Source organism: Seriola aureovittata, chromosome 16 (assembly GCF_021018895.1).
Source record: "Seriola aureovittata isolate HTS-2021-v1 ecotype China chromosome 16, ASM2101889v1, whole genome shotgun sequence".
NCBI classification, from domain to species: Eukaryota; Metazoa; Chordata; class Actinopteri; order Carangiformes; family Carangidae; genus Seriola; species Seriola aureovittata.
In genome coordinates this window covers 24,089,303-24,112,654 of record NC_079379.1, presented here as the reverse complement: position 1 = coordinate 24,112,654, position 23,352 = coordinate 24,089,303, and the positions used below count along the sequence as shown (strand labels likewise).

At 41.1% G+C, this 23,352-nt stretch overlaps 2 protein-coding genes and 1 long non-coding RNA gene across 8 annotated transcripts; 1 reads left to right on the top strand and 2 right to left on the bottom strand.

Annotated features, from left to right (window-relative positions):
• Positions 1 to 764: 764 nt before the first annotated feature.
• Positions 765 to 4,211, bottom strand: LOC130183480 (uncharacterized). 2 transcript variants are annotated; one of them, XR_008829837.1, is made up of 2 exons: positions 4,119 to 4,211; positions 765 to 3,959 (listed from the first exon to the last, which is right to left on the bottom strand). It is a non-coding gene; the product is annotated as an uncharacterized LOC130183480 (long non-coding RNA). The 2 variants fall into 2 exon arrangements; XR_008829836.1 differs by having other exon boundaries at positions 4,148 to 4,211.
• A 60-nt stretch (positions 4,212 to 4,271) lies between these two features.
• Positions 4,272 to 8,398, top strand: nkiras1 (NFKB inhibitor interacting Ras-like 1). The gene is made up of 4 exons (XM_056398933.1): positions 4,272 to 4,388; positions 4,720 to 4,820; positions 5,144 to 5,385; positions 5,669 to 8,398. The coding sequence occupies exons 2-4, from the start codon at positions 4,727 to 4,729 to the stop codon at positions 5,909 to 5,911; spliced, it is 579 nt and encodes a 192-aa protein (XP_056254908.1). The 5' UTR covers positions 4,272 to 4,388; positions 4,720 to 4,726; the 3' UTR covers positions 5,912 to 8,398.
• On the bottom strand, positions 7,367 to 22,839 carry ube2e1 (ubiquitin-conjugating enzyme E2E 1). Of its 5 annotated transcripts, none has more exons than XM_056398929.1 (6): positions 22,707 to 22,839; positions 21,326 to 21,517; positions 20,826 to 20,876; positions 10,111 to 10,243; positions 9,501 to 9,648; positions 7,367 to 9,038 (listed from the first exon to the last, which is right to left on the bottom strand). In XM_056398929.1, the coding sequence occupies exons 2-6, from the start codon at positions 21,508 to 21,510 to the stop codon at positions 8,941 to 8,943; spliced, it is 615 nt and encodes a 204-aa protein (XP_056254904.1). In that variant the 5' UTR covers positions 21,511 to 21,517; positions 22,707 to 22,839; the 3' UTR covers positions 7,367 to 8,940. The 5 variants fall into 5 exon arrangements, with proteins under 5 accessions (XP_056254904.1, XP_056254905.1, XP_056254906.1 ...); XM_056398930.1 differs by lacking the exon at positions 22,707 to 22,839 and adding an exon at positions 22,316 to 22,681; XM_056398931.1 differs by lacking the exon at positions 22,707 to 22,839 and adding an exon at positions 22,320 to 22,681.
• Positions 22,840 to 23,352: the final 513 nt, after the last annotated feature.

Below are 23,352 nucleotides of genomic sequence, written 5' to 3'. Positions count from 1 at the left end.
CACCTGCATCGGCAACCTGACAGCAACAGGCTCCTGTCTGAACCAATATGAACAGACTTCAGAACAGCTTCTCCCTCAGACTGTGAGTCTGCTTCATGTAAACTGTGTCACACGAAGACTGATGATGAATGACGGCTCCTGGACTTTCTGCACCTTCCCTCCATCACTTATGGACGGCTGCAACAGCTTCCAGTCAACCAGTCAGACTGTTGCTCTGTCCTCACTGAGCTATGAAGGATTATTTTACATTTCTATTATAATTTATACTTGTTACTAAATAAGATTTATCCACCAAACTTGTGTCAGTGAAGTTCACCTGCACCTTCATTCAAAACTGTATTTTATTTTTAATTTGTCAGTTACAGTTGATTGTAAATTGTTGAAATTAATGCCATTTTAATGTGAAATAAAATGTTTTATGAAGCTTTGTTTTGTTGATGGTTTTTATTGAGCGTGTCTTGTATGAAGTTTAACAGTAGCAGCAGCACAGTATAGAAATCACAACACATTGAAGTTTTTCCTGAATCTGTTATTAATCAAAGACTCTCTATGTTGCTTTAATCAACAACAAACATGGTAGAAAAGTTTAAATGTGTCCGTCCTTCAACAGTGACAATACAGGATCTAGAGACAGATACTAGAGTTTGTGCTTTTCTAATTTGTCTTATGAACTTACCAAGTTTAATAACAATGAAAACACTAATTCACCAAAGTGACTGTTAGATTCATCATGAGGCAGATGGTAAATATGAAGAAACACTCAGTACAATTTAATCACAGAAGGTTTATTTATTAAACAACAATGAAGTTCTGAATAAAACTAATGAACATGAGCTGTACTACACTGACACCTGCTTCACAATCTGAACTGTCAGTGTTCAGTTCACACTAAAGAGTGTGTGAGGTGAACACATCCGTCTCTGAGGTCACAGCATCACATCTATGAAGAGTCTGGTTCTGCTCCAGGTTGCAGTTCTGGTGGGTCAGTTCCATCTGTTTCCTACTGATCATCCATCAACAACAGTAGAAATGAAGTAAAAGGCAAGAAAGTGAGTCTTTGAACACTGAGGACAGAATAATAAACAAAACTAGAAAACTCCTGGAGAGATTTTGAATGTTGCTGCTGCTTGGTGCCTGAACTTCACTCCTCGTTTCAATCTGCACAAAGGACGTGACTTTCAGTTTCATTCATGTCGTAGAGACTCATCCTGACACTGACCTCAGTCACTGCAAATGTCCCTCAGAAAGCCTTTTGAAGCCGTCACAACTGGCCAAAATAAACTCACACTGATGGTTTCAAACACAAATGTGTCCCCACAACCACAGCAAGACATGTACACACACATGTACATGGATGCATACACGTACATGCCCTTACAGAAGTTGATCTGCAATAAAGCTATACCACTATATCCCCATATAGACAATGGCTTCTAAGATCGAACTTTTATGACCTATGACCTCTTACCTTTTTGAGACTCTTATTTTGAAAGTGTTTGTGCTTCTGTGTTTCGCAGTATAAATTGCATAAAGTTTAGAACAACAGAGCCAGTAATTCCCTCTTACCATGTTGAGACTTTTATTTTGAAGGTAATCCAAATTGTGGAGATTGTGTTTGTGTGTTTCTGTCTGTCTGTGTATATATATCTATCTATATATATAAATATGCTTTTACAGTATATAAATCTATGCTTGCATTATAAAATGCAATCATGCTTACCCCTATACTTACATAAAATCTGTGATGTACAAACGTTTGTATTTGCCCATTTTGCATTCAGGCCAGTAGATGTTGCACTGTTCACATGAAGCATCAAGATATAAACCCTTTATGGAACCACTTTGCTGAGAAAGTAAAACCTCCGACGCTGTGAGACTCACATCCAGCACCAGGCAGATGATTTCTGCAAGCAAAGAAGATACAACAGCCCTGGAAATTTTACTCACTGAGTATTTCCCTTACTGTCTGCTCACAGAGCCAGGTGTCAGTTCACTGCTGCCATGTTGGTTGCTTGTGTCAGTATATGACGTCATGGCACGGTCCTCCCAGTCACCGTATGTTGGCAGTCTTCATGATACGAACACTTGTGGCCATAACATTGTTGAGTCTGATCAGCTGTGCTCTTCCTGGTTCCCTATACCCCAGTGGCGGCTGCTGGTCCTATAAGGAGGGGAAGCTCATTTTCGGCCTACATCATAAAATGTGTCCGTTTATTTATATGTAAATTCGCAGAGTGACAGAAGAGAGTCGCCAAACACAACGCTAGTCGTTTTTAACAAAGACAAAGTCGCTGAGGATCAGTAACGTCTCCAGATCAACTCCGAACAACGGAATGAAAAACTTGAAAACTGCTCCGGTGGAGGCTTATACTTCAAGATCGCTGATTCGCTCATTTCGCTGTCAATCAAAAAGGGACTCAGCCTCAGACAGATCATCCAATCATCATGCAGAAGCCGAGCGTCCGGGCCAGCCCACTGCCCCATAGACCCCCAGAGACGCTGAGCGTCCGATGGGCGGGACAAAGCCCAGCATTTATCCAATCACCGTCTAGTTTCGCTGCAGTGGAACAACCCACTCTCTGCTTCCCCAGTGACGTCAGGAGACGCTCGGTGTCTACACTGTGTAAAGCTCTGTGGCGCTGCGGGGAGGAATGAGGAGGAAGTCCTGTCGGTTACCTGTGATAAGTAGCTGATTCTGAACAAAAGATGAACGTGTTCTAGCGCATATTTAGTCAGTGAAATGTACATACAACAGAACATATTTGACCACTTATTTTGTTGACATTTTAGGGGAAGCTGAGCTTCCCTTGCAGTCTTAGAGCAATCGCCACTGCTACACCCTCACTGTCGTATTACACTCTCTGCCCCACGTCAGACATACAATCACATGACTTTTGGACTCCACTGCAGCTGTAACAAACTGTCAATAGTTTAAAACATTAGATTTCATATTTCATAGTCCTCAGCCATTATAGTTAATATCAGTGTGCTGTTCCAACAGCATCACTTATTTAGAGGGAGATTGTTACTGGAGCAAATAAATATTAACTGTCTCACACATTAGGACTCATGATGAATAATTATTATACTTGTTACTAAAAATACTGTTGCTGTTGATTCAACAACTTATTTTTTATTAAGCAAACTTACATATGACAGTGAAATTCAGCTATAACTTAATCCACAACTGTATTTTGATTTTAAATAGTTACAGATGATTGTAAATTGTACACTACAGTATTTAATTAAAACAATTTATTACATTCTTTTATACATGTTTCCAGTGTTGGAAATTGTTTAAATTAATGTTGTTTATAATGTCCAATAAAGTTATTTATGAAGCTCTTGCTTTAACTTAGTTGATGGTTTTTATAGAAACACATCTGGTATGAATTTTCACAATAGTAACACGTACAGCATTGTGTGACTATTTCTATGTTAGCTTTAATCAACAATATAAATACTACAAATGTTTTAAATGTTGTCTGATAACACTGACAATGAAGGATCAAAAAACATGCTGATGTTAATTGGTAAATACTTTGACCTATGGAGGTGGTGACAGTGCTAGAGTTGATCCATCACTTGATCACAGTTTAATATTTATAAATTCTGATCTTAAAAGTGTTGCTACCATCACCTGTCGACAACAGCAGAAATGAAGCTGCAGGTAAGAAACTGAACCTGTGAATACTGAAGACAGAGAATAATAAACAAACTCATCAGCAGTTAGTCTGTCATTTCATCAGAGGAAGATGAACTGGGAGGTTTTCTAGCATCATCATCATCATCATCATCATCATCATCATCATCATCATCATCACAGCACATTAGAGAACTAAGGATGTCCATGCAGTCTCCCTTCTCCACAACCAGATGAATGGAAACTAATGTGCTGCTCTGTACATGAGGTCCTCCTTCTGTTGGCACAGATCACTCAGTTTTCACAGTGTGGAAACCTTCAAATGACAATAAAAGACAAAAACTTGAGTTAAGATGCGGCTGATCACAGTTAATCACAAATATCGATCAGCTGTCAGGATAGGTGCATGAATGTCTGCTTCAGTTGAGGACTGGTTTGAGTATTAAATGAACAATCTTGACAAATATTTGCCTACACATTTTGTACACGTCACGTTATCTTAACTTGAACTATCACGACGTTGATGTATTAGACATGACCGCTGACTCAGAGTCGACGTCCATTTTTATGTACAGTCTATGGTCGTAGAGTTCCGTCAGTCGCGCATGCGCAGGCTGTAGAGAGTTCCGTCAGTCGCGCATGCGCAGTGGCAGGATAAGTCTTGTCAAGTGCTAGCAGAGCAGAATGGATTCTTTGGTTGTGATGTTTCATACTTGACACACAGATACTTACACACCTAATTCAAGTAAGGACCTTACCTGAATCTACCGTTACATAACAAAGAGTGTGTTCGCAGCCGGACTTTTTACTGGTGTGTGTTTGCACGACGCAGAATGAGTTCTAACGGCTAACCTGCTAGCTAGCTAGGCTAAGCTAAAGACTATTTAAAAAAAAAAAAAAGGGCTAAACAACAAAATACTGTCATCTCGAGCCAATGCTAAGGATATAATCGTGTATCTGTCTGTTTTTGCCTGTTTTTCGAGAAGCCCTTGTCAGTGTTGATGTTATTACAGCATTTCTAACATATGCCAGGTGAGACTATAAACACTGTGACGTTTTGTGCTCGTGCATTGTAGGTTCAAAATGGGAAAAGGCTGTAAAGTTGTGGTGTGTGGCCAGGCAGCAGTGGGGAAAACTGCCATTTTGGAACAGTTGCTGTATGGAAATCACACTGTAGGTAAGACAAGAGCACACACACACACCTCTGTCACCTACATGTCAAATCTGGATTCATGTAATGATATTTATGTGGGGGATTAATCTAGCTCCACATTAGATTTACCCATTGATCTGGATAGTCAACACCTTTGGGTAACTGCAGGTGCATAATTGAGGATACATCCATCCTTTTATTTTCAGAATATAATTGACATTCTTTTAATCTGACATTAATTATATAAGGTATTTTCATATTTATGAGTTGCAATACTGTTTATTATATTGCTATGGTTGGCTGAAAGTCTGTTTTTATGAATTTGTTGCGTCACCTGTGTTTTCCAGGCTCGGAGTCCAGCGAGACGCAGGAGGATGTGTATGTGGCCTCGGTGGAAACTGACCGCGGTGTGAAGGAGCAGCTGAGGCTCTATGACACTAAGGGGCTCCACGATGGACAAGACCTCCCCAAGCACTACTACTCGGTGGCCGACGGCTTCGTACTTGTCTATAGCGTCGACAGCTTGGAGTCTTTCAAGAAGGTGGATGTTCTGAAGAAGGAAATAGACAAATCCAGAGATAAGAAAGAGGTGAAACTGGTTCAAAGCCTTCTCTAGTAACCATTTATAATATGTGCTGTTATCCTTCTTGCAGAGAATGTCATACTCAGTGTGCTGCATATTACATTGGTAAATATCAATCATTTAAGAAATATGAAACATTCAGTTTAAGCGATAAACCAGCTGAAAAGTAAGGACTTCTGTTTGATCTTTAGGTTATGGGTTTCTCTGTACAGGGAAGTGCATAATGTACCATCTTTAAGCTTTAAAAGTGCAGTTGGATTTGATTCACGTGTGTGTGTTGTTTTCTCAGGTGACAGTCATAGTTCTGGGGAATAAGACAGACCTGCGGGAGCGTCGTCAGGTGGACCAGGAGGTGGCGCAGCAGTGGGCGCGAGGCGAGAAGGTAAAGCTGTGGGAGGTGACCGTCACCGAACGCAACTCGCTCATTGAGCCCTTCACCCAGCTGACCAGCCGCCTCACCCAGCCTCAGAGCAAATCTTCCTTCCCTCTGCCAGGACGCAAAAGCAAAGGCACGCCGTCGAACGACATCTGAAACTCTGAACATCCCCTCACTCCTCTCCGCTAGTGACGGGCTACATTCACCTCATGTGGGAATAACCAGTAGGACAACACGGGCAGCCGCAAGTTTAGCAACATGAGTTTAATCGCTGCTGTGTACATTTCACCATTTTACACACATTCATTCACTTATATGCAATATTAACGTCATTTTGAAGGAGTACTGTAGCATTTTGGGAAGTACCCTTATTGATAGTGATGAGGATCAATACCAATATGTCTGTGTGGAAATCCAGAGCTGGAGTCAGTGTTGATACTAGCATAAAGACTGGAAACAGACAGCACCTCTAAATTAACACTAATGAACATGTTATATCTGATTTGTACACATATAAATGTAAAAATGACACTTGATTTTTAGACGTAGTTACATGCTGAACTTTTTCTTGACAAACAGCCGGTTATTCATCGGTGCTTCTGTGCAGCATGTCCAGTTACAGCGCTGGTTTCCTGCTTGATGCTAAACCGGACAACATCTCTGTGATGACGAGTGAGTGAGTGAGTGAGTTACAGCTGCAAACAGCTGGAATCTTGTCATCGCATCACAGTGAGGTTGCCAAGTCTGGGCCTGTACAGATACTAAAACTTATGCTCAACAACCACATCTGGCAACCCAGGCTGCAGCTGGAGACGTTGCACAGAAGCACAAAGATAAACTGTTGCTTGTCAGTAAATGATTTCCGAACACACTAAATGTCCACTTTATTAGGAACACCTGTAAAATCTATTGCAGTTCAATACAACAACACTACTACAATACCTGCCTTTACAAAGTTTATCACCTTCAGTTTTTACTGATGTTTTAACAACACTGTCACTAACACTGAATTTACACCTAAAACACAATCAACAAAATAAACATTACAGGCCTCAGAGCTAGATTCATGGCCGAGCAGTTGTATTGGCTTACATTAGATTGCACAGGTGTTCCTAATAAAGTGGACAGAATTTATCTTCCCTAAAACCAAAAATAGCTGTTCTTTCATGCAGGATAAACAAACGTGTTTATTACCGAGCTTTAGAGGTGATAGTAGGTGAATTCTTGAACATTAGATATAATAATGATAAATAATATTACTGAAGTATTTATTTATTCATTTTACTTTCTTTCTGCTTCATACTAAATGTTATAGTGTTTCTATAGTTATGGAGTTGTAGGGTGGGATAGGAAGAAACTAGGCTAGCAGTTTCCCACTGTTCTTCATGCTAAGCTAGGATAGCAAGTCCTGACACCAGCTCCACATTTAACGCAGACATGAGTGTTAATGATCTTCTCGGCTCACTCTGGGAAAGACGTTAACTTCTGAACATTTCATCTTTTACAGCAAACTGCACATCAGTGTCAACCACAAATATCTCCTGTGACCCGTGAATGAAAGCCCCCCCCCCTCACCCCCCTCACACACACACACACAGTGCGCTCAACACCTCAGAGTGTAGTCAGTCCTTTATTTGTGAAAAGCACTTTAGTACCAAATGTCTGAGTAAACCCAAACTCAGATCTTGTAGATTTACACTTCTGAGCTGTGATAGTGAAATAACATGTTCTGTCCACTGTTGTTCTCACTTGAAACATTCATATCATTCCAAGTTCAATTTCCAAGTTCCCTGTGCACATTTAGAGCGTTACCATCCTCCTTCCTCTCTCAGCGTCAGGGAGGACGTCAGAAAACACAGTCCGCTCAGTCCAGTGTGGATTTTGACCCTCATTTCTTACATTGGATTTGCACTAGTAACGGATCTCTTCATGACCAGGACAGACAGGGTGATCGCAGCAGCCTTTGACGCTATAAACACACAGGTGGGCATGTCATTGTTGCACTAAAACAGACTTGAGAAATCGGAAGCTGTCCCACGAGCCCTGGCGCCAAACGTTGACTTCATAAATACCAACACTAAACGCTGTGTTCGAGTACCTAAACTGTTATTTCCCCATCTGATGTGAATGCAGCATTAATCCTCTGTCCTCTGGCAGGACTCCCGTTAGCCGTTGTCCAGTCCATTTCATACATTAAATATGGCTCGGCAGCAATAATGTTCATGGTACTACCTTTTACTCGTGATGTATGATTTCATAATGTCTGTCTGACGGTAGTTGCACTCCTGTGTCGTCCAGCCAAAATAATCCAACAGGGCTACTAGTTAAAGCTGTGTGTGTGTGTGTGTGTGTGTGTGTATGTGTGTAAGTCTTTTTAACAGTAGAAATCACTATTGAGAGGAAATATTTATTTTTTAACTAATTTATTTTTGTCACTTTAATGAGCCACATTCCTTGACTTTTGACGGTGTGATGGATGATGTGTGTCCCTTCGGAGTAATAACATTTCATGTGCTGCTAGTAGAACAGAGGTAGAGAGATCAAGACTTGCACTCTGTATAATCACGCTAACCCTAAATTATTCTGTGCCCTGTGATGTGTCTTAAGATGCGCTGAATAAAAATAAAGCCTCTTCGTATTAAATACTCTCAAAACTTTTATTTTGGCGGTGAAGTGAAAAGTTGGTTTGAAATGATCAAACGACGTTGGATGCTTCAGTTGGTCATGTTTAAGTTTTTTAAGGGAGAAAAACAGAACAGCTCGTCATCAGTACAGAACACAAATCACAACCAATATCCATCCAAATCTAAACAAGTCTACATGTGGGAAACAGCTTTTCAAAAGAGCGGGAGTTTGGGGGGGGGGGGGGCGCCGACACCTAACTTTTTAATGCGTGTGAGGATTTACATGGACATCACTGACTGGGAATCATGCTGTGACACATTTCATCTAGTAGTTTGTTTTTTTTAGTATTAATGTCCCGTCTTCAAGCACAAGCTAAAAAAGAGAAAAACACAAAAATGCATTATTGCCAAATTTGATTACAGTCGGGCCAGAGATAACTTAAGAAATACAATAAACAACAAAATGTCAGGAGTTAAGACTTCAATTCTGAGATAAAAATCCCCCCCCCCCCCCCCCCCCCCAACATCCCCGACTCGTCCAACCAGCGGCTGCATTGGTGATTATGTGGCGTAGCGCTTGGTCCACTGTTTGGCTATCCTGTCATGTTCAGGTCTGTTTGTTGTGTACTGTGTGGCGATGCTTCCGACCAGAGGGTCAGCTGTGAAACCGATAAAACGAAAACATTAATGTTCCTGCACTCACTTCTTTCACTGAGAAATCTGCTCCGGGGTTTTCACAAGTCCCAGATACACACAGTCAGAACCGCAAGATAAAAACATTTTTCACAGCAGATATTTGACCTGTCAGACACATGACTACTGACTAATTGCTGCATTGGACCCAAACTTTTCCTGCCATAAAATCAAATATCATAATTTCACTAATATGGGAACAACACAGAAACAAAAGTGCTCTGATACAAACAATAAAGAGATTGCAGCATCTTGTGTTTCTTCAATCTTCTAGTTTCATGGTCCTCAAATCTTCTAAATATGCTCATGTTTTTAGTTTTCAAACTGATAAGAATTTAGTGTTTTAAAGAATATTCTGTTGCAGCAGATAAAAATACGACCTCTAGATTATCTGGCGTGAAGGGGAAGTACATTGTGGTAGCTCTCACCAGGGTTGCAGTCAGTGAGCAGGGAGCAGATGGACAGCAGGACCTTGGAGATGGTGAGGGCAGGACTCCAGTTGTCCTTCAGGATGTCCAGACAGATCACCCCCTGGCTGTTGATGTTACAGTGGTAGATCCTCGTGCGGAACGTCACCTGGACACACACACATGAGACAGAACGGACCAAAGTCTATAACCCACATTTTAATTAATGTAATACAGTTAGTTCTCTCTTCACTTCTCTGCCAAACAAAGCAGCAGTTGCAGTTTCATCTGAAACTGTTTTGCATAACGTTATCCAACAACAAACGCTCTGCAGAACGTGAACATGTGTCTATAGCTCAGCTCAGCAGGTCACATTTATGCTGAAATTAAGAAAAGTCATATTTTATTGAGTGTTTAGAAACATGTGAGCTGACAGTAAATTTCTGCTGTGGTAAATCCAACAGTCACAAGTATCAGGCCTGAAGGTTTGAGGTCTGAGGAATGAAGGTTTCAAGGACGAGCTGCTGATTTCATTTGCTTTTGCGCCCTCTGGTGGAAAATATGAACACGACACCTTTCTGAAAGAGATCCAACAACACAGTGAACTACTATTTAAAAACACGAGTTTCACCTTGGGTGGTTTGAAGGGGTAGTCTGGTGTGAAGGCAATGTCCAGGAAAAACACTCCCCCCTCGTACACGGAGCCCGGAGGGCCCAGGATGGTCGACCTCCACTCGTAGATGTTGTCTCCTTTAGGACCGGCGCTGTCGACACAAAGGAAACATTTCATCTGGATTTATTCTTGGATGCTGCAAGTTTTTCTCTCATGACTAAAAACAACTTAAGCAACACGACTTCACCGCAAAAAAGACGTAGTTCTCTCTTCAAGCTTCAGTTATCTTCCATCTGGATTAACACACTTTCCTCCGAGACCAAACACACCCTCAACCCCTAAAGCTTTTTCTTTTTCTTCTTTATTAGTGCACAACAGAAACAAGTGGGACATGAAGGGTTCATATAATGGACAGAGCAAAAACAAATAGTTATAGAGACGAATGAGAAGAAGATGTGTGTGGTGTATTTTTCAAGGTTTATATGTGAGAAGGTGAAAGGGAAAGTATAGCGGACATTAATGAAAGAATATACAAGATAAGCTTCATTTTAAAACGCTCCTACTCTTTATCTTCTATGTACCGACACATATTCTGTGTGTCAGACAACTTCTGCGAAAGTGTGTCAATACAATTATCATCTTTCTACTGTTCTGCAGCCTGAAATCCCTCCTAACATCTCTTCCATGTTATGTTATCAGTAATTCTTTAAAAGAATACAGTGCAATGGCCCGTGTGAGTCATTACGCCAACAGAGTGGGAAGCGATAAAGAGAGAAAGATCAACAACGACTTCATTTGCCTGTGGAGATAAAACTGCAGAGCAACAGGGCCGACAACTACAGCTGCTCCACCAGAGCCTCCGTTCAGCAGCAGCTTCCATTAGTGTTTTTAATGCCGGAGATGTTTCCATGTAATTGGCTGCCTGATGAAGCGCTCCAAAACACGCTTCATAGTTTACCATTTAATTTTTTAAATGACGACTTCGGCTCTTGAAGCTCGTTTGTGGGTTTAAAATGAAAGACTTGTACAAGCATAACAAATATTTAGACAGAGATAATCTGAATATTTAAGCAAACAATAATCCCTTATTCACCAACAGCGATAACCAAGAATGATTCAGTGCACAAATCTGCTGCTGACCACATGATCACTCTCTCTCCACACTGCCTGTTTAATGAGTAGCTGCTGTGTGTTCTGAGGTAAATATCAGACAACAATCTTATTCTCTGAGTCAGATGCTCAAACTGTATCACGCCTGAAATAAAATACTACGTTTTAAAGAAGCTGACCCCAAACTGTATTCAGATGTCTGACTGCAAGAACATCTGACTTCTATAACTTCTATAACAGGTTATATTAATCTATCAAGCCTTACATGTTTGTTTTCGTCAATAATTAGTTTGTGATCATTTAAAAACACAATTATTTAGAATTCAGAATGAGCAAATACTATATTTTTCACCTAAAAAGGCCCAAACCCAGTTTATATTGTTTTAAAGGTCTAAATTAAATGAAATCAAGTACAGAAAAAAAGTGACAAAAAAGGCACTGTTATTTAAATATATATACAGTATATAAATATAAACATGGGTTTTCCCTGCCACAATAAAATCAAATCACAACATTGAATAGGACAAAGTGTGGAGGTGTATTGCATTTCATTGTCATCCAGCAGAGGGCAGCACACGCCTGCCAAAACTACATACAAAGCCCTGTGAGAAGGTGAGGAAGAGGAAGACACATCATCAAAGCCAAAATTAAACACCATCAACTGTCCAATCTCAACTTTGGGGGTGGGACCATGGGCAGAGCTGGATGTATTAAAGCTCCTCCAGTGTAAAGGTCTGTGTCCATGTGTAGTGTGATTATAGATCAGCTCTAGCTTCTATATTAATACTGTGAAAGTATCAAAGCCTCAGTCCACAGAGAAATGCACACAGCCTGTATTCAGAAACTGAGCCTTAAAACCAGCCGTCAGGACTTCTGGAACTTTGTGATGTCACAACAAAGCAGCCACCAAGCCCCGCCCACCTGGACCCACCATCCAAACCTTTACAGGATTTGGTTTCTCTGAGTGTTTTTACCTGAAATCTGCTATATTTTTATTGGATCACTCAGAAAACAGTCAGCCAATCAGAAGAGAGGCTCAGAGCCTCCTCTCTTCTGATTGGCTCACCGACCTGTTGTTACTAGAGCTCCAGAGAGAAGCCTGAGAGAGGAGATGTAAAACTACACTGAGATGGTTTTTGGTTCTTAAAACCACAAGTATATCTTCTAATGGATCAACACTTCAAATAAAACACAGAAGAAGAAGAAAATATGGAGCTTTTAGAGACCTGGATGCAGCGCTGCTCATCAGCTTTGCAGTATAACAATGTATAAAATACCCTTCAGTCCCAAAAGCATTTTCCCACCATTATTAAACAGGTGTCTGTAAAACTGTTGACCGGACACCAACTGAAAACAAAGTCGACTATCGCTCTCTCTCTTCAATTTAGACTTTTTAAATCCATGGAGGTTTTACACTTGATAGAAAAGTGGCTGTTTCCTGTCTTCTGTTGCTCAGTGGTGGCATGAAAAGTTAACCACATATGACTATGATGTGAATGTAATGTAATGCATCTGTCTTTATAGATTATTGTTGCATTTTTCATTGCCGTAGACACTCAGTAACAGTTTATTAATAATGTGTATTCCATTTTATAGTTGTATTTGATTTGTTTTCTTCTAGGGAATTTAGAATTTTCCACTTCACCAAACACATTTTCCAATTATTCAAATGACTGCTCCTGAACGTTACATCGCTGCTTTAAAAAGCTCGTCTTAGAACAGAAATATTCAATAAGGACTTCACACAATTATGATTTTAGTCTTTAGTGTGGTTTACAGGCATAAAAAAAGATAATGTTCCTTATTTAAATCTGTGTCTCAGTCACATATAAATACTTTGATTCTACATGTTGCATATTTTCTTCATTTGCCTCCAGTTTACTGTCATATACTGTACCGTTAGCTCCAGCGCTCCATGCTAATGATCACTATAATTATAAAAAGGGAAAACTTGCTATGAGCATAAAAAGTTGTAAAATTAGAGCTTGGGGAAAAAAAAAACCCAGACAACTTTCTGTGTTGTCACAGGAAGTGAATCTAGCGGGTGAAGTGAGACTGTGCGAGACTTCACATCATTAAAAAAAAGGTTCCTCTAATTCTTAAGCAATGCCGACTCATTACCTGCTAACAGGTGACAAGGAAACAGACAAAAGCAGTTTGCTTGTTCCATTTTAAATTATATTACTACTACTTTAATACTTTTAAGAACAAACAAAGATTTGGGAAATTAAGAAACATTTTTGGATCATAGAAATGTTTTTGTTCCATCTTTTCTTCCTCATGTTGTGACCCAGAGTTTGGGAACCCCTGAAATATATAAATATAATTAATGTAGGAAAATTAAAGGATTCTTAATAAAAAAATCTAAAAAAACATTAAAAAGTAAATCTTACTATCACATATAGAATCTAGTGTTTTCTGGCTTTTAACTGCGTATTATTTATTTCTCTTTTTATTTATTTATACATTTTAAGCTGCTGTGATTATTTTCTTGACTGATTTCCCTTTAATACCCTATTTTTAAAAAAAATCCATTTTATTTCTACGTTTACTTTTGGTTTTACTCTCTTCCAAACATCTCCTCTCTTTTAGCATTTTATTATTTTATCTTATCCACTGATTTTTATTTGATTCTTAATATCTGACTTTTCATTTATGGTTTTTACTCATCGCCACAGCTGTTTTTATATTTTATTATTTTATCTTCATCTTTCCAGTCGTCAGTGTTTCCTTGTGTTGCACCGTATGTATGAAAACTGCTGTACAAATAAAGTCTGATTGATTGATTGAACACAGGTGCCCTAAACATTGACAAGAAAACTACTGTTCAGATTTAGTGGAACAGCCAGAGTGTGCAACCCAGACATGAAAATAACAGAAGAACCCCCCCTCCCGTTTTATAAAAAAAATACCACATGTCCCTTTGAGGAATGTACTTCATTAACACTGTGTAACCAGCATTCCTGCGGGGCAACGCTGACCTGGGACCGGACCGCTAACACACACGTTACTGGTCACACCGCGAGACCTCGGTCTGGACCCACCGCTGCGTCAGGAACAGATATTATATCAAGCAGACGGAGGTTTCTCTGGCCTGACGACACAGTTGTCTAACATTCACAGACAAGCCACAGAGCGAGCCGGAGCTTTCTCCCCGCCTGCCCCCGACACACACACACACACACACACACACACACACACACACACACACACACACACACACACACACACACACACACACACACACACACACACACACAAAGGCCACCCAGTGCTTTGTGCAAGCCAGTAATATGCCATGCTATCACTGTGGTTCATTCACTTCAATATCGAGGGGGGGTTGCGGGGGTGCGGGGTGGGGGTGGGGCTTCTTCTGTGACCTCTGTGTACACAAGCACTGCAAGAAGAGTGCTGACATTTCAGCCGTTTCATTTTTTCTAAGCCTTTAACCTTTCAAAACAAAAAGAAAAAGGCACACAGTGGTTTACCCAAAATTGACTCCGGAGGAGAACAGGAGCGGGAATATGTTCGGACAGCCGACGGGATTCATCGCGTTGCGTGTTGCTGCGCCGGGTGGAAAATAAAGATTGCTTAACTTTCATACAGAATGGAAAACGAACAGATGCGAGTTGGACAGACGTGGAGTATTTAAGGAGCACCATGGGAGACGAACGGTTACAGTGCATCTAACTGTCCCTGGATCGAGTCCAGACGATACCTCCTCCTCTCCCTGTTTCCTGTTCTTCTCTTCACTGTCCATTGTCTAATGATGGTTAAAATAAAAAAAAGCAGTATAAAATTTTAAAAGCTCCATATTTTCTTCTTTTTCTATGTTTTATTTGTGTTGATCCATTAGAAAATATACTTGTGGTTTTTAGAAACCATCTCAGTGTAGTTTTACATCTCCTCTCTCAGGCTTCTCTCTGCAGCTCTAGTAACAACAGATCTGTGAGCCAATCAGAAGAGAGGAGGCTCTGAGCCTCTCTTCTGATTGGCTGACTGTTTTGTGAATGATCCAATAAAAATAAAGCAGATTTCAGGTAAAAACACTCAGAGAAACCAAATCCTGTTAAGGTTTGGATGGTGGGTCCAGGTGGGCGGGGCTTGGTGACTGCTTTGTTGTGACATCACAAAGTTACAGAAGTCCAGACAGCTCATTTTAACACCAACATGAGCTGTGTTCAATACAAAACAAAACATTACTCTGAGAGTCAAATTAACAAAAATAAATTTTAGCTATTAAATCACTATAAAGTAATAAGTCTCCCAGCTGATCATTAAAAATCCTTCTCTTCTCACTCTCTCTGTACTGAACACATTCTTGTTATCACTCCTCATCTTCGAAACGAATCCGTCTCATCGTTTCAGTGTTTTTTGTTTTTACTCTCAAACCACTGCTCTCTCATCTGTTCAGTGGACCTTAATATACACACTGCCATCCACACACACACACACACACACACACGCACACACACGCACACACACGCACACGGTTTCATTTTCAATCACCACTATCTGCTCACAACCGTACTGTGATGACAAGGAGAAACACTGTAATAAGCCGTCTGACTGAGACAATGTAATGACTCCACTTCACATGAGTGCCGAGGAGATTCTGCACAGCAGCCCCCCCCCCCCCCCAACCGCTCACCCCCCCACCGGTTTTATACAGTGGTAATCAGCCTGTAAATGTTCTTCATGAGGACGGTGCAGGATGAATTTCACACGGTAGCATTCATATTCCCCCACTGGAACAAAGAGTCAGATTCCACACTAATAGCTTTAGTCTGATCAGAGCCAGTCGATCACCAGTATCACGCTGATATAAGACAAACTCAGATACCAGTACAAACACTGTGTAAGCTGAAATCCCAAATAAAATCATTTATGATCAGCAGAGTCAAATGCATTCAACTGTTTTCAATAAGAATCATCAATGACAGCACCTGTTACGGTTTTTCCGGTTTCACGCCAAATCGCAGTAAAAAAAAACGGCGGTGAGTATTTGTGTATTGTATTGTGTGTTTTTGAAACTTATTTCGGGGGCTGCCGTTCACTCTTTCTTAATGGTTTCTGTTTTTATATTAATTTACATATTTTATCATCTACTGTCTTTTCTATTTTCTATTTTCATTGTCCTTCAATTCGCCCTTATTATATTGTACTATTTCATTTTTTTTATTGTAAAGTACTTTGAGCTAGATCTCTATAAATTCAGTTTATTATTAATTTTGGTCACTATAATTAAGATATAAAATTTTTATGCCGTTTGTGGACTCGTTACACCACACAACAAGAAAGAGCAGAAAACATACTGACGTTGATATTTTCAAAGGTTTTTTTTCTTCTTCTTCTTCTGCCTGTTCACTTTAATTGACGACCGGGGCCTGATTCATTCAAGCATACGTTCCCTGCACGGGTGAAATCTGTGTTCAGCTGTGCAGATGTGACTAACTGACCGACACAGACACTGCTGCACTGTGTGTCTTCTGCACCGTCTGCGCACCACGTGTCATCACCTTATTCGGGACACCACCAGACGACAAAGTGCAGCATTGTTTTTAAAATCCCTCTGCTCAATTTTTCTTTATTACTCTCACTGGAACCGTGACACCACATTTCCTTGGAGGCTGAGTGAAGGGAAATTCCACTCAACAGATGACAGCTGACGTGACGGCACCTGTACAGCTTTGCAAAGTTCGCCCTGAGGGTGGCGCTAGAGGAAAGGTCATCTGAATGAAGATGATTTATCCCCCTGCGAGCATGAATGTGCACGTTTCTTGTGTACAACTGGAAGTTTTGGCCTGAATTAGGCCCAATAAGAGTCTGACTGGGTCAATTATTTTCTAATAATCTTCAATTAATTTCTTGAGAAATGTCATTTGGTACCAACTATAAAAGAAACCAGAGACAAAGTTCTACAACTTTTAGTTTGGTGTTTTGAGTTTAACACAGGTAAGAACCATCCATGAAAGAACAGCTACTTTATAGAGTCCAATCTATAAATGTTTAAGACGTACAAATACTGAAGAATGTCCTTGTTAAAAAATCCTTAGAATTACACCCACTCCTTCTCTCTCATTGGAGAATCCAGAATAAATTCATATATAAATATTAGTTAATTCAAAAGTTAAACTAGAAGCAGATATCGTCTCCTACTTCACTGGAAAAACCCATTCTCAGTGTATGTGCATATTGGACTGTGACCGGCAGCTAAGTCTGGTGTCAAACATCAGCAGATGAATGTGAAAACAAACTCTGTATATGTAAATATTCATGCAATCTGCACAGTGAAAATTCTCTTTTTAATGGAGGGAGAATTTAAACCCTGAGTAAATGTTTTCATATTTATTCATTTTTGGAAACTTCATTTGTTCGTATTTGTTGAAATGTGCACAAATGGACAATTATTGCAGGTTCAGCTGACCTGCAAACAAAATCCATGCACTCACTGAACAGAAGACTCGAGGTTTAAAATCTATCAGCTGGAACTGAACACAGACTCTATTTTACCTACAACTGTTGCCAAGTTACACGGCTCTTCCCGGGAAACACCAATAATTTTCACCGGACAGAAGAAGCCGGTCAAACCGCTGCTCTCTGACCAGAAGCAGCCAGACAAGAACTTTTTGAATTTTAACCAGGAACTATCTGATAAAAGACGAAAAACAAGATCAAGAATCTCATCAGACACTTGCTGCCTGTTCTCAGGACTTGTCATGTTACTCACTTCTACTCACGCTGCAGTTGGCACAAAAAAAAAAAAAGTAAGGAGTGTCAACGCTCAGCCCTACCTGTGGCTGACGGGAGGTAAAGTGGAACATCTATTTCCCCTCACTGCCCAAAGAAAACGTGCCACGCAGAAGGGAAACTTCTTCGAACTTCTGTGCAGCAGCAGCAGCAGCAGCAGCAGCAGCAGCAGCAGCAGCTCAGAGCTGCATTCAGGGCTTTCCGAAGTAACAGCAGTGTACAGGCCAGCCACTTCCTCTCCAGGGAGGAGGCTTTTTATAGATATGAAGAAGCTGTTGAGAAAACCTCAGTAGTCTCAAAACACGCAAGCCGGTGACACATTGCAGAGGTGTGTGTGTGTGTGTGTGTGTGTGTGTGCGGAGAGACCACCGCTCACATCAGCAGCTAAACGGAGGGACATCACAAGCAGCTCAAATGGCTCTAACCAAGCGACACACACAATCAGCTGTCAGGAAACTTTAAGTGATTTCCAAACGGTTGATATCAATAACAGTCTTTAAAAGAAAACATATCTGTCCAGGCTTGTTTAGCACTTATCCCCCCCCCCCCCTCGTCCCTCCTGTACACAGCTTCTAACCCTCTTCAGCTGAGCCCCCCCCCCCGGGAATGTCAGGAATCTGTCTGACACCCAAGGACAACGTCCTAAGAGGAGATCTGGTGAACGGGACTTAAGAGGACACGGGGCAGAGTGAAAGATAGGGGGAATAAAAAAAAATAAAAAAATAAAAAAGTGTGAGATTCAGGAAGAGAGTAATAAATTAAATAGCTGGTTGAGAAGGAAAAAAAAAAGGGAATAAAACATAATGAAAGAAGCACAGGATGGTGGGAGGCAGGGGGAGGGAGGGGGGGTGAGGTAGGCCTGTGATGTCTGCAGTTCACATTTCAGTGGCAACGAGGCAGTAGAAAAATAAAAGAGGCTCTGCTCAGCGATCCCTGCGTGAAGTGTGATTCCACTTTGATAAATGAGGAGATGAAAGACTCGGCTTTATAGTTTTCATAAGTTTCCGACGAGAGAAGCACCGACCATAACTGGAAGCTGGTTCGGGACGAGTCCTCCCTTCATCAGTCAGTGTCAGAGTTTAAGAGTGAGCGAGCCCCAGAAACAACAAACCGACTGACTCATCGATGCGTAATCCATTAAACGGCATCTGCAAGGCGTAGCTGGCCAGCTCCATTCATACCCTAATGAGCAGATTCTGTGCTAAACGAAGCAGAAAGAACCAAAATCCATTAAAAAAATCCCCCTTTACTGCACGTGGCGCTGAATCGGGGAGGATTTCCTACAGAGTGGCAGCTAAACAAAAAGAAAAGATGAGGCCTCTCACACAGATCTGTCCCGTCTCATCCTCGGGTTGGTGCTTCTGTAAAAGTGTCAGAGCTGCGGCTTCACTGTCGGAGGGAAGGCGTAGCCGCGGCGTTTCTGGTTTAAACAGCGGCGTGCTGGACAGATGACAAGGTGAGTTCACCCGGGTGTTGAGTTTACATCACTGCCAATAAATACCAGCGTCTACTGCAGAGTCATTTGACCCGAGTGTGAATGTCGATTGTTCCCTTTTCTATTGCCGACAAAAGCCTGCTGTTAGTGAGTCTTAGCGGGTGTTTTGACCAGCAGAAAATGGGTTTAAGATTATTATTATTATTATTATCAGATCTGTTTGACTCTTAATTCCCCACATCTACTGTGAGATAATTAAACTACGTCCCCAAAATAAGGACCAGACTTTTTATTTTTCATGTTGACAGCAAATGAAATGAAAAGTCAAAAACCAGCAACAACACGAGGCTCAGTAACTTCCTACAACAGCAACAAGACTCAAACAGGAGGAAGCAGAGCATTTGTGTGGGGACTATTTTCAGTGGTGGATTAATACACAGCGAGTCTTCGAGGCGGACTCACTGATGTGTAATTAACAGTTTTGGGACAACAGGGCAGTGAAGCAGCTAAAGGGAATTCAGCCGTCATTCAGCTCACTATTTACACCTGTGCTTTTCCTACTGTAGCATGTAGCATGTAGCACGTTTGTCTTACATGAACAGACGCAGATAGAAATGATGCAGCTAGTTCACGTCAACACGTCGGTCAGAGAGAAAGTTTTCTTTAAATAAGAAGCAACAGCCAATCGTGTTTCTTCTGTGACAGAAACAGTCCAGACGCCATCAACCCGACGACAGACAAGAGTTTTCTTTTCTTTTGTGGATCTCTGTGCATCAACGTTCATTAGCTACAGCTGAGTAAATTTGCTGGTGATGAAACCTTTCACTTCCTACAGCTTCCTGACGAGCCGATTCTCGCCGTATCACAACTGCAATGATTCATTCTTCAGCCTTACAAATCAAACAAAGCTTAGGACTGGGTGTCGAGTTACATTATTAGATACTAGTGCAAACAGGACCGATACTGGTGCCGATATATAGAAGCTAACGCACAAACATTTCGAATTTTAAAAGTTACAAACAGCTGAAGAAGAAGTTAACTAACATATAACTTCTATATATAAATAGTCTAAAATTGACAAAATCTTGATTGAACTCAGGAACTGTCTCTATTAAAAGCAAACTAGACTACAGAGCCGACATCGGACACCAGCTGTCAACACTCACCGCTATGAGCTGATGCCATTCAGCTTGAATCCTCCACCCTGACCACAAAGGTTAACTCAGGTGTCTATATGCGAGTGGTGAACGGGAAACCTCGTACTGAAGGCACATGGAAGACGGACGAAGACGTTTCTCTTTCAAGACGCCCCTGTGCATTAATTCCCTCTTAACAGACTAAAACATCCTCAAATAAACAAACAAAAAAAAAAAAAACCCCACACAACCACAAAATTAAAAATTGTGCACGATGTGATGCTGCACGTTCATTGGCTTACCTGCAGTTCGGCGGCGGATCCAATGTGATGTCAGCCAGCTCCTTTTGAATTCTGCAAAGGCAAATAAAACATTTAAATAAAAGGCAGCGCATCAGACGTGAAGCTCAGATCAGATACTGTGAAATCCAAACTGTGAGAGGCCCGATGGAAAAGAGGTTAAAAAGAAACCTTTAAGAGTTTTGACAAAACCCTTAAAGAAACGCACCTTTCAATAGAGGGAATCTCATCAATTAACTCTCTTTTATTGCTCTGATTTTGGACTGAAGCTTGTGGTGCTCTGACTGTTTTCAGCTGCTGGGGAAAGAGACTCCCTAAAGTCGCCTGTGAATAACACGCAGCATCTATCAAGCTAAATGTGTCTATGAGCCTTTAAACCACTCGCTCTACTAGCCTGTGTAAAATAAAATAAAAAAAAAATATGGAGTAGTGTGAAACTTTTATTATGTTGAAAAGGTTGGCTGATGTATATCCTGCTGTCAGAGAGCCGGCTGTATATTCACCTTTTAGCGCTGGTGGAGAGAAGCTTGGAGGTCTTGCTCATGCTGGCTTTGCTTTCTCGTTTCTTTGGGGTGTTCGCCTCCTGCTGCTGCTGCTGCTGCTGCTGCTGCTGCTGATGATGATGATGATGAGTCGAGGATGAAGAGGAAGAAGAGCTGGTGCTGGCACGGGAATCTTCATCCGACATACCGAGCCTGGGGGGGGGGGGGGGTAAGCAGGAACACAGGATTTGTTAAGAGAGGTGCACAAGGGGTGAATTATTCCAGCTTGCACCTAAACACTCGCAAGACAACAAATACCCCCCTGTGGGCGTCAGTGAGTTAATTTAACATTAATAACTTTTATTGCAGTGTGCAACAGTCTGAATATGTCACATGCACTTCCTGTTGCAGTGGTTTTTCCCCTGTTTCAGTGGAAACTGTTGTTGCCCATGAGCTGTAAACTTGAGAGCATCTCTAACACAGACTCTCGCGTTGGGAGTTTTTTCTATTCACGGTGCATGTGGAGGCTTTTAAGGCTGCAACCATGAATCCCACAGCGCAGCCACAGACTCCATAAACACTGCCGTCGTTTTAACTGCTAGGGCCTGCTCTACATGTTGACCCGGATTAACTGCTTTCATCGGGGGGGGGGGGGGGGGGGGGGTTTGTTTTTGTTTATTATTAAATCGTCGCTCCGGAGGATGTTACAGGACATTTCTGCTTCTTTTTCACACCGACCTCAGCTAAATGTTTGCAGCCGGGCGTTATTTATTTTTTTTTTTAAGCGTTTGTCAGTCAGGCTGCGACAAAGGAAAATCATGTGAAAGTGAAATAGTTCGGCTTACGGGGCCTAGTTCTGCCTGACACCGCGGGACCACACGCACCAGAACCTCCTTTTTTTTTTTTCTGGATTCAGTCGAACAGGTCGAAACAAGGAGGAGGAGGAAGAGGAGGAAGAGGAAGAGGAGGAAGAGGAGGGTGGCGGAGTAAAGAAAAAAGCAGAAATACAACCGACGGGGCGATGTCGCAGTTGAACCCCCGACTCTGCACCTCGACAGTCCCCGTGCGAATGAAACTTTCACCTAGAGAAGTCAGCGAGGTGCCGCGGCGCTGTCACGCCGTCCCCGACGCCTCAAACCCGGACTCCGCCGCTCACAACAAACACAACACGTCGTTCATTTAAAGGCTTTTCCTAGCTTTTTTTTTTTTTTTCTTTTTCTTCTTTTTTTAAAGCAATATCCGTCGACATGCAGCTGATCTCGGTCACAGGATGGACCGACTCCTTCATTCGCCTCTGACGGTAACGCGGATACGTTTCTGGTCCCGCCGCCCTTTAAGAGACACCGACCGCACGGACGTTAAAACACGACGCGCTGTAATACAAACATTTAGCATTTGGTACCTTTCTTTGTGTGTGTGCACAGCCTTATGCGTGTGTGTGTGTGTGTGTGTGTGTGTGTATGTGTGTGTGTGTGTGTGTGCCTCCGCCGTCTGGACGCACTAGCGTGAAAGCACCCGCAACGGAGAGAGACGAAACTTCCGGTCAACATCTTAGAAATAAAAGCACAGCAATATTATATTATTATTATTATTATTATTATTATTATTATGGCTATAATGATTACAATATTAACATCTACCATAAAAAAAAGAAAAAGAAATAAAAACAAGAACAAAAGACACCAAACACAAATTTTATTTTTTATTTTTAAGCAATAAAGGTACAAAATTCAGGAAAATGTGTTACATATGGTTTGAATATACCATATTAATATCATATTTAAAATACAGAGGAACTGGTGAACCAGGAACTATAGGACAATTCCTGTCTCTTTCCAGAGTTTGGCACATTAAATATTTAAATATCATGCAGACTATCTCTGTTTTTGTTTATATTTTATCTTTATTATGACTTTTATAATATTATTATTATTAATAATGAGCTATTAAAGTGATGAAGAATAGTGTGTGTTCTACTAAATGTTGCTTGAAACAAATTGAGGAAATATTTGATTTTGTTTACATGTTCAAATTTCTAAAATGTATAT